This window comes from Hyla sarda, chromosome 2 (genome assembly GCF_029499605.1).
Source record: "Hyla sarda isolate aHylSar1 chromosome 2, aHylSar1.hap1, whole genome shotgun sequence".
Taxonomy (NCBI): domain Eukaryota; kingdom Metazoa; phylum Chordata; class Amphibia; order Anura; family Hylidae; genus Hyla; species Hyla sarda.
The window spans coordinates 14275111-14287127 of NC_079190.1; the positions used below are offsets into that span (position 1 = coordinate 14275111).

Sequence of the window (12017 nt, forward strand, 5' to 3'; positions counted from 1 at the left end):
GGACAGCCGTTGGCTGTCCGGGCATGCTGGGTGTTGTAGTTTTGCAACATCTGGAGGTCCGCAGGTTGTAGACCACTGTCCTATACTTTACATTGCACGGATCCCTCAACATACGATGGTTTCAACAAACGATGGTCCATTTGGAACGGATTACCATCGTATGTTGAGGGAACACTGTAATAATAATAATAATACATATAGGCCCAGATTTATCAAACTGTGTGAGAGAAAAAATAGAGCGATTTTCCCACAACAGCCAATCACAGCTCAACTAACAAGCTGAGGTAAAGTGAAAGCTGAGCTGTGATTGGTTGCTGTGGGAAAATCACTCTATTTTTTTTCTCTCACACAGTTTGATAAATCTGGGCCATACAAATAATACCCCATATAGTGCTCAAGTAATATCATGCAATGCCCACATAATGCTTCCCTGCTGTGCCCAAATAATGGTGCCAAACAGCAATGAAATAATATCGTCAAACAGTGGCCATATCAAACAATGATGCCCTGCCCTTAAAGGGGTACTCCGGATGAAAACTTTTTTTTTTTTTTAATGAACTGGTGCCAGAAAGTTAAACAGATTTGCAAATTACTTCTATTGAAATTTTTTTTAATCCTTTTAGTACTTTTTAGCAGCTGTATGCTACAGAGGAAATTCTTTACTTTTTGAATTTCTTTTTTGTCTTGTCCACAGTGCTCTCTGCTGACACCTCCGTGAGTAGCATAGGTTTGCTATGGGGATTTTCTCCTGCTCTGGACACTTCCTGATACGGGCATCAGGTGTCAGCAGAGAGCACTGTGGACAAGACGAAAAAGAAATTCAAAAAGAAAAGAATTTCCTCTGCTAAAAAGTACTGGAAGGATTAAGTTTTTTTTTTAATAGAAGTAATTTACAAATCTGTTTAACTTTCTGGCACCAGTTCATTTAAGAAAAAAAAAAAGTTTTCCACCAGAGTACCCCTTTAAAACATGTAAATAATACTGCCATACAGTGCCCCCAAAGTGCTCAAATAATACTGCCATACACTGGTGTTATAAGAGTAATCAAATAATGATGCCCTTGAAAGCCTAAAATATTCTGCCCTATAGGGGGGACATTTATGAAGAGATTTAGATTTATCAAAATCTGTGCTGAGGAAGAGTTGCCCAGTTGCCCATAGCAACCAATCAGATCGTTTCTTTCATTTTTGAAAGGGCCTATGGAAAATGAAAGCAGCGATCTGATTGGTTGCTATGGGCAACTTGTCAACTTTTCCTCTACACAGGTTTTGATAAATCTCCTTCTTAGAGCTTTTATTTTGCTTACAAAAAGTGGCACAAAAAGCCGCACGTGCGCCTCAGCAAATTTTTGTGAGACTTTTGTGGGTACGCATAAAGTTGCAAATAGCCCTACCTAAGCAACTTTCAGTTTTCACTTTGCAGTGGTCGGGAATTTATCAAGTGAGAATGTCGCTTGTAAACAAACAAAAGTCGCAAACTCCCTTCAAAAAGTCGCAAGTCAAAGCCAGGTCAGAATTGGCTTTAACCCCTTGGGGACGGAGCCCATTAGGACCCTTAGGACAAGAGCATTTTTTTGCAAATCTGACCACTGTCACTTTAAGCATTAATAACTCTGGGATGCTTTTACTTATAAATTTGATTCCGAGATTATTTTTTCGTGACATATTCTACTTTACCTTAGGGGTAAATTTTTGTCGATACTTGCATCATTTCTTGGTGAAAAATTCCAAAATTTGATAAAAAAATTTGAAAATTTAGCATTTTTCTAACTTTGAAGCTCTCTGCTTGTAAGGAAAATAGATATTCCAAATAAATTATATATTGATTCACATATACAATATGTCTACTTTATGTTTCCCTCATAGAGCTGACATGTTTTTACTTTTGGAAAACACCAGAGGGCTTCAAAGTTCAGAAGCAATTTTCAATTTTTTGGCAAAATTTTCAAAATTGGAATTTTTCAGGGACCAGTTCAGGTTTGAAGTGGATTTGAAGGGTCTTCATATTAGAAATGCCCCATAAATGACCCCATTATAAAAACTGCACCCCCCAAAGTATTCAAAATGACATTCAGTAAGTGTGTTAACCCTTGAGGTGTTTCACAGGAATAGCAGCAAAGTGAAGGAGAAAATTCAAAATTTTCATTTTTTACACTCGCATGTTCTTGTAGACCCAGTTTTTGAATTTTTACAAGGGGTAATAGATGAAAAATCCCCCCAAAATTTGTAACCCAATTTCTCTCGAGTAAGGAAATACCTCATATGTGTATGTCAAGTGTTCGGCGGGTGCACTAGAGGGCTCAGAAGGGAAGGAGCGACAATGGGATTTAGGAGAGTGAGTTTTTCTGAAATGGTTTTTGGGGGGCATGTCACATTAGGAAGCCCCTATGGTGCCAGGACAGCAAACCCCCACCACATCGCACACTATTATGGAAACGACACCCCTTAAGGAACGTAAAAAGGGGTCCAGTGAGCCTTAACACCCCACAGGTGTTTGACAACTTTTTGTTAGAGTTGGATGTGTAAATGAAAAAAAAAATGTCACTAAAATGCTGTTTTTTCCCCAAATTTTACTTTTTTACAAGGGGTAATAGGAGAAAATGCCCCCCAAAATTTGTAACCCCATTTCTTCTGAGTATGGAAATACCCAATGTTTGGACGTCAAGTGCTCTGCTGGCAAACTACAACGCTCAGATGAGAAGGAGCGCCATTGAGCTTTTAGAGAGATAATTTGTTTGAAATGGTAGTCAAAGCCCCCCGTGGTGCCAGAACAGTGGAGCCCCCCACATGTGACCCCATTTTGGAAACTACACCCCTCACGGAATGTAATAAGGGGTACAGTGAGTATTTACACCCCACTGGCGTTTAACAGATCGTGGTGCCAGAACAGTGGACCCCCCCACATGTGACCCCATTTTGGAAACTACACCCCTCACGGAATGTAATAAGGGGTACAGTGAGTATTTACACCCCACTGGCGTTTAACAGATCTTTGGAACAGTGGGCTGTGCAAACAAAAAAATTACATTTTTCATTTTCACGTACCACTGTACAAAAATCTGTCAGACACCTGTGGGGCGTAAATGCTCACTGTACCCCTTATTACATTCCGTGAGGGGTGTAGTTTCCAAAATGGGGTCACATGTGGGTATTTATTTTTTTGGGTTTATGTCAGAACCTCTATAAAATCAGCCACCCCTGTGCAAATCACCAACTTAGGCCTCAAATGTACATGGTGCGCTCTCACTCCTGAGCCTTGTTGTGCACCCGCAGAGCATTTTACGCCCACATATGGGGTATCTCCGTACTCAGGAGAAATTGTGTTACAATTTTTTTTCCTTTTACCTCTTGTGAAAATAAAAAGTAAAGGGCAACACCAGCATGTTAGTGTAAAAAAAAATTATTTTTTTACACTAGCATTTAGCAGGCTGGTGTAGACCCCAACTTTTCCTTTTCATAAGGGGTAAAAGGAGAAAAAGCCCCCCAAAAGTTGTAACGCAATTTCTCCCGATTACGGAGATACCCCATATGTGGCCCTAAACTGTTTCCTTGAAATACGACAGGGCTCTGAAGTGAGAGAGTGCCATGCGCATTTGAGGACTAAATTAGGGATCGCATAGGGGTGGACATAGGGGTATTCTATGCCAGTGATTCCCAAACAGGGTGCCTCCAGCTGTTGCTAAATTCACAGCATGCCTGGACAGTCAGTGGCTGTCCGGAAATGCTGGGAGTTGTTGTATTGCAACAGCTGGAGGCTCCGTTTTGGAAACACTGCCGCACAATACATTTTTCATTTATATTGGGGAGGGGGGGGACAGTGTAAGGGGGTGTATATGTAGTGTTTTACCCTTTAGTATGTGTTAGTGTAGTGTAGAGTAGTGTTTTTAGGGTACATTCGCACTGGTGGGTTACGGTGAGTTTCCCGCTAGGAATTTGCGCTGCGGCAAAAAATTTGCCGCAGATCATGCTTGACGCAGGAAACTTACTGTAAACCTGCCCGTGTGAATGTACCCTGTACGTTCACATGGGGGGGGGGGGGGCAAACCTCCAGCTGTTTCAAAACTACAACTCCCAGCATGTACTGACAGACCGTGCATGCTGGGAGTTGTACTTTTGCAACAGCTGGAGGCACACTGGTTGGAAAACCTTCAGTTAGGTTCTGTTACCTAACTCAGTATTTTCCAACCAGTGTGCCTCCAGCTGTTGCAAAACTACAACTCCCAGCATATACTGACAGACTGTGCATGCTGGGAGTTGAAGTTTTGAAACAGCTGGAGGCACGCTGGTTGGAAAATACTGAGTTAGGTAACAGAACCTATTTTCCAACAAGTGTGCCTCCAGCTGTTGCAAAACTACAACTCCCAGCATGCACGGTCTGTCAGTACATGCTGGGAGTTGTAGTTTTGCAACAGCTGGAGGCACACTGGTTGGAAAACCTTCAGTTAGGTTTTGTTACCTAACTCAGTATTTTCCAACCAGTGTGCCTCCAGCTGTTGCAAAACTACAATTCCCAGCATGTACTGATCACAGAAGGGCATGCTAGGAGATGTAGTTATGCAACAGCTGGAGGTACGCAACTACAACTCCCAGGATGCCGAGACAGCTGTTTGCTGTTTGGGCATGCTGGGATTTGCAGTTTTGCAACATCTGGAGTGCTACAATTTAGAGACCACTGAACAGTGATCTCCAAACTCTGGACCTCCAGATGTTGCAAAACTACAAATCCCAGCATGCCCACACAGCAAACAGCTGTGTTGGCATGCTAGGAGTTGTAGTTTTACAAGATCTAGAGGGCAGTATAGAGATCACTGTGCAGTGGTCTCTAAACTGTAGACCTCCAGCTGTTGCAAAACTACAAATCCCAGGATGCCCACACAGCAAACAGCTGTCTGGGCATGCTGGGAGTTGTAGTTTTGCAACATCTGGAGGGCTACAGTCTAGAGACCACTATAGTGATCTCAAACTGTAGCCCTCTAGATGTTGCTAGGCAATTTACCGGCTTCCATCGCATCCGGGAGCCGTCCTCTTCTGCCGCACGCCGCACGCAGATCTCTGTCGCCGCCCGCCGATCACCGTCGCTCTGCTGCCTTCGGACGGGTAAATGGACGTTGGTGCCCGCTCCTCTTCGTTTCCCCCTTTCTGGCCCGCCTATTGTGGGTGGGCAGGATGGGGAAAACAAAAGTAAAGCCCCCCCGCCCCCGATCTGCTATTGGTGGTCGCGTCTAGACCACCAATAGCAGGGATAGGAGGGGTGGCACCCCTGCCACCTAACTCCTATGCCTTCAGGGGGATTGTGGGTGTCTTAGACAACCGCGATCCCTCTTATATTCCGGGTCACCATAGACCCATAATGACCCGGAATCGGTGCAAATGAATTCAATTGCGATTTGCAACAATCGCCGACATGGGGGGGTCGAATGACCCCCCTGGGCATTTGCACAGGATGCCTGCTGATCGATATCAGCAGTCACCCGGTCCGGTCCCCGCCCAGCGCGCGGCGGGGACCGAAATTCCCATGGGCATATGGCTACGCCCTTCATCCTTAAGTACCAGGACGCAAGGGCTTATGCATACGCCCATCGTCCCCAACAGGTTAAAGGGGTACTCCGGTGGAAAACTTTTTTTTTTTAATGAACTGGTGTCAGAAAGTTAAAGGGGTATTCCAGGAAAAAAAACTTTTTTATATATATATATCAACCGGCTCCAGAAAGTTAAACAGATTTGTAAATTACTTCTATTAAAAAATCTTAATCCTTTCAATAATTATCAGCTGCTAAAGCTGAGTTGTTGTTTTCTGTCTGGCAACAGTGCTCTCTGCTGACATCTCTGCTTGTCTCGGGAACTGCACAGAGTAGAAGAGGTTTGCTATGGGGATTTGCTTCTAAACTGGTTGGTTCCCAAGACACGTGTCATCAGAGAGCACTTAGACAGAAAAGAACAACCTTAACTTCAGAAGCTCATAAGTACTGAATGGATTAAGATTTTTTAATAGAAGTAATATACAAATCTAGTTTAACTTTCTGGAGCCAGTTGATATATAAAAAAAAAGTTTTTTCCTGGATAACCCCTTTAAACCAATTTGTAAATATTTCTTCTATTAAAAAATGTTAATCCTTTCAGTACTTATTAGCAGCTGTATACTACAGAGGAAAATCTTTATTTTTTTTTTAATTTCTTTTATGTCTTGTCCACAGTGCTCTCTGCTGACACCTGATGCCCGTATCAGGAACTGTCCAGAGCAGGAGAAAATCCTCATAGCAAACCTATGCTACTCTGGACAGTACCTGACATGGACAGAGGTGTCAGCAGAGAGCACTGTGGACAACACAAAAAAGAAATCCAAAAAGTAAAGAAGTTCCTCTGTAGCATACAGCTGCGAAAAAGTACTAAAAGGATTAAGATTTTTTTAATAGAAGTAATTTACAAATCTGCTTAAGTTTTTGGCACCAGTTCATTTAAAAAAATAAATAAAATAAAAACCAGTTTTCCACTGGAGTACCCCTTTAAACACATGCTTTTGACAGCATTTTAAAAAAGTCGCTACTGCGACTTTCGTGTAACTTTTTGCGAAGCTCCCCTCCTCGGCCACCCGCCGCATCGCATCGATATCTGAGGTACCAGGTAATAGTGCTGCATCTATCTTATATAATACAACCATAGGATACTGCTATATCAGTACCAGCTAGTATTCTATCTTTGGGCTCTTTGCGATGCCATGCACTAACCCCACGGCCCTGCCCTGTGTTATTCCAATAGGTGATATTCACAAAATTGGAGCCCCACCTATCAGAACATTATGATGCATATGGTGGACAAGCTATAAATGTCTCAGATGGGAACACCCCTTTAAAGTTCCAAAGGATAGGGGATAAGATGTCTGATCGGGGGGGGTCCCGCCTCTGGGGACCCTCGCGATCTCCCTGCTGCACCCTGCGTTTGTTTTGAGCATCAGGTGCAGTGCCGAAGCGCACAAGGCTCGTGAAGTCATGGCCGTGTTTCACTTGTGACGTCATGGCCATGCCCCCTCAATGCAAGTCTATGATAGGAGGTGTGACGGCCATCACGCCCCCTCCCATAGATTTGCATTGAGGGGGCATGCTGTGACATCACGAGCGGGGTGTAACCGTGACATCACGAGCCTCCGCCCCGCATCGCCAGTCATCCGGCACGGTGCGAAGTTCGATATGTGCACCGGATGTCTGGGGTGCTGCAGCCGAGATAGCGAGGGTCAACAGCGATCAGACATCTTATCGCTGGGATAGGGGATATTATGTCTAGGGGCGGAGTACCCCTTTATGCTTAGTTGCCACCTTTGGAACTGGTACAATCTGACAACGTGGCCTTCAGACCAGAAAAGGCTCAAAATGACCAATGGTGGCATAAAATATGGGTAAGTAGATGAGTTTGGATCAAACTTTCCGCTTACGACACATTTAAAATAAGAAAACTAAGTAGGAAAAGACAATGATGCTCGAAAGAAGTGACTAAAAGTCAACAAACACCAGAAGACAAAAACATTTAGTATGTATATATCTGATAATTTTTTACCTTCGTGGTCTCACTCTGAAGGAATTCATTGGGTTTCCCAAAATAAGGTATCTCCGAGCCTCGTGAAGGAGCGGGAAACACTCAGGACATTCTTGGATGGTCTTGTCCATTTCCACTTTCTCCAGAAAATAAGCCGGATCCATCAGTGGTAACCTGACATGCTCCAGAAGGTCCTTCAGGGCTTCTCTTCCTTTGGTCTTATTCTCCTTCACCCACCTCATGACGGCTTCATACACAATCTCTTCTTTGCTCACCACCAGATCATCATTGGACAAATACTCCGTCAGTTCCTCTTTAGTCAACTCCAAGAACTCCTCATGGCAGGAGACTTCCTCGAAGCCTTCCAGCATCAGCTTCTTACTTTTCTCAGACAAGGAGGTGATGGAGAACATGTCGGCAAACTTCATGATGCCCACACAGTTGGACGGGTCCAGTTGGCCGTCCAGAAACTTCACGCACTCGTCTCGAAGACTGCAGATGTGGAGGAGATCTGAGGCCTGTAAGATGTCCTCCACGTTGTCTTCCTCTATCTTAGGACTTCCGCCGTACATGAAGTCAAGTAGAACACCCACAATTCGAGCAGAAATCTTTTCAATCTTCACAACACTGAGATTGCTCTCCTTGAGCTTACCCCCAAACATGGCTCTGAAATAAGAACTATTGGCAGACAGGACCCCTCGATGACATGGAAACGTCTGATCTTCTATGAGAAGAACCACGTCTGTAAAGATTCCACTTTGCCTGTAAATGTTCAAATTCTGCAGAATTTCCTTGGCATGACATGTCCCTCCACAGGATCTTGTCTGACCTTTACTTGTCCTGGGCTCATGGATGGAGTTTTCAAGATGGTAGGACTTATATTCTGTTTCCTCATTCATGACATTCTGAACCCTAATCAGATTATAAGAAACAGTTAGTTAAAGAGTTCATAAGTTCATGTTTTTGCTTAAAAAAGAAAAAGAAAAAAACAGAACAGTCTTGGAACATGTTTGGTCTTGACATTTGTTTCTTACAAGGAACTGTTTATCTTTATGATCAAATGGTTTTTATTGAATTTTTTCAAGAAATTTTACAATAAAATACACAAAGCCATTGCAATATTATGGCCAAAAAGAAAATATTGCTGATGACACAAAGATATGTAACAGGGTTGATGTTCCTGGAGAGATCTGCCAAATGGAAAAGGATTTAGGCAAACTAGAAGAATGGTCAGAACTCTGGGAACTGAAATTTAATGTGGATAAGTGCAAAATAATGGATGTATAGGGAGAGGTATAAGCAGTAGAGAGGGAAGTGCTCATGGATGTATAGGGAGAGGTATAATCAGTAGAAAGAGAGAAGTGCTCATGGATGTATAGGGAGAAGTATAAGCAGTAGAAAGAGAGAAGTGCTCATGCCGCTGTACAGAACACTGGTGAGACGAAGATACTAAACTAGTACATCGATTGCAGGATAAAACTTACCAGGAAAGGTTAAAGGACCTTAAAGGAGTACTCTAGTGCAGACTACTCCTGCTCCGTTCTGCCCGGGCTGCAAAAAAAATGAAAATAAACCATCACTCACATTCCTGAGTTCCCGCGGAGCGCCACTACAGCTGATCGGTCCTCCGGTCCATCTTCTTCATACTTCTGTGTGAACGAAGCATCACATGGCGCTCAGCCTATTATGGGCCGAGGCAGAACATTGCGGCGGCCGGCGACAGGCTGAGCGCCATGTGACGCTTCGTTCACACGTAAGTATGAAGAAGATGGACCGGGTGACCGATCAGCTGTAGTGACGCTCTGCGGGAACCCAGGAATGGGAGTGATGGTTTATTTTCATTTTTTTGCAGCCCGGGCAGAACGGAGCAGGAGTAGTCTGCACCAGAGTATCCTTTAACATGTATAGAAGAAAGAAGAGCAGTCATTCGGTGATCCGACAACGAGGGGGCAGGTAGGGACCCTCCTCGTGTCCATACAGCTGATCGGAACACCGTGGTTTCACCGAAGTGATCCCGATCAGCCCAACTGAGCTGCCGGGAATGCTTTTTTATTAACTTTAGACGCGGCGATCAACTTTGATCGCCGCTTCTAAAGGGTTAATACCAGACATCACAGCGATTGGTGATGTCCGGTATTAGCCACGGGTCGCAGCTACCATTAGCTGCCAGGAATGACTTGATATGACGTGGGGTCACCGCATGACCCCTCGTAATCTCGCGGGTGCAGGGCATACAGGTACGTCCTTCGTCCCCAAGAGGTTAAAGGGTTACCTGCCAGACAGTAATGGACATGTTTAGGAAGGATCTGTGCTTGTCTTGGGGCTAAATGGCTGTGTTGTGAGTCCACCATAACGCTTCTGTTGCTTTCTTTTTGTGAAACAGCTATTTCCTGTTGGAGTTCCCTCCTCTTACTACAAGTCCCCGGATCCCTTGTTTGTAAGTGTGAAGTGACTTTTCTCCCTCCTACACATAAGTCACCCCACCCATTGCAGCACAGGTATGCTGCCCTCCATGCTGTGCTGTGATACTACAATTCCCTGCAACCCTATGGAGAATGATCTGCCTTCCACTCACTCCACCCATTGAAGCACATACAGGCTCCCTTTCAACACCTCACTAGTGATGTAATGTCTTGGGCCACATTCCTTTATACAGGGACCTGCATTCTTAGCAAATTACTGGAGGGGAGTATTGATCAATGGGAAATAAACACCTGCAGATACCACAATAGGAAGCCCATTTCGATATTTGCTAAGGGGCCCTTGTCTTCTATGTACATTAGGAAGTCCAGAAATTCTGACCCTTACTCTATGCAAAATGGTGCAAACTAATTCTAAATGACGTTTTCTATTGTGAACGTAAAATACACAAAATACACAGGGTTGTATCTTCCCTGAATTTTCTCTAGATACATCAAGAAGGAAAAATGATATCTAGTGGTTACACCGAGACAAGATTTACTATGAGACGAGAGATCAGTACCGGTTGATGTTATCATTTCATGCTCTGCTGCTCCTACCCATAATCCTCTTGTCACGTCTGTAAGTGTTAGTTACGGTAGAACAATCTGGGGCTTATAGAAGGAACGTCTCTGCTTATTTCTAGTGTCATTGGCGCTGCTAAAAAAAATACAGACAAAAAAAAAGGCTCCATAAAAAAACAAGGCGACTTTCAGCCACTGAATAAATATAATGGGAGGAGATTTGTAAAGCAACAGAAGTCTGCCACCTAATGCACCCAACAAGGAAGGGCACGGTGAGATTTATTAAGTCAGTGATTCCCAACCAGAGTGCCTCCAGCTGTTGCAAAACTGCAATCCCCAGCATGCCCAGACAGCCAACGACTGGTAATATTATATTCCCCTGGTGATCTAGGGTAATGATTTGGTTCATTTTACATTCCCTGGAGGTTTAGGGTAACAAAGAGTTAATATTATATTCCAAAGGGGGTCTAGGGTAGTAAATGGGTTCATTTTACATTCCCCTGGTGGTCTAGGGTAACAAAAGAGATAATAGTATATTGGCTGGTGGTCTAGGGTAGTAAATGGGTTCATTTTACATTCCCTGGTAGTGTAGGGTAATGAAAGAGTTAATATTATAATCCCTAGTGGTCTAGTGTAGTGAATGGGTTAATTTCACATTCCCTGGTGATCTAGGGTAATGAAAGAGTTAATATTATATTCCCTGGTGGTGTAAGGTAACAAAAGAGTAAATATTATATTCCCTGGTGGTGTAGGGTAGTGAATGGGTTCATTTTACATTCCCTGGTAGTGTAGGGTAATGAAAGAGTTAATATTATAATCCCTAGAGGTCTAGTGTAGTGAATGGGTTCATTTCACATTCCCTGGTGATCTAGGGTAATGAAAGAGTTATTATTATATTCCCTGGTGGTGTACGGTAACAAAAGAGTTCATATTATATTCCCTGGTGGTGTAGGGTAACAAAAGAGTTAATATTATATTCCCTGATGGTCTAGGGTAGTGAATGGGTTCATTTTACATTCCCTGGTAGTCTAGAGTAACAAAATAGTTGGTATTATATTCCCTGGGGGTCTATGGCAACAAAAGAGCTAATAGTATCTCCCCTGGTGTTCTAGAGATCATACTGTATTCCCTGGTGGTCTAAGGGTAGTAAATAGGATCATTTTACATTCCCTGGTGATCTTTCCCACTGATCCTCTCTATGCTTACCTTGTTAAGAAAAAGAAGGGTGGCTAAAAAAAAATGTGAAAAATGTCAAATGTATTAAACAAAAGGGGTACTATATTCCCTGGTGGTCTAGGGTAACAAAATAGTTAATATATCCCCTGGTGGGCTAGGGTAGTGAATGGGTTAATTTGACATTCCCTGGTGATCCAGGGTAATAAAAGAGTTAACATTATATTCCCTGGTCATCTAGAGTGGTGAATGTGTTAATTTGACATTCTCTGGTAGTCTATGAGAGTTAATATACATTCCCTGGCAGTCTAGGGTAGTGAAGGGCTTCATTTTA

General features: G+C 43.3%; 1 protein-coding gene across 5 annotated transcripts in view; it reads right to left on the bottom strand.

Moving 5' to 3' along the window:
• KLHL35 (kelch like family member 35) overlaps nt 1–12017 on the bottom strand; it is a 95958-nt gene that overhangs the window by 16105 nt on the left and 67836 nt on the right. For 4 of the 5 annotated variants that reach the window (XM_056561190.1, XM_056561191.1, XM_056561187.1 and 1 more), the window contains one exon: nt 7548–8438. In XM_056561190.1, coding sequence (XP_056417165.1) covers nt 7548–8425 — 878 coding nt within the window. In that variant the 5' untranslated portion in view covers nt 8426–8438. Of the gene's footprint in view, nt 1–7547; nt 8439–10509; nt 10647–12017 lie in introns of all 5 variants that reach the window. The other variant, XM_056561189.1, reaches the window with a different exon arrangement.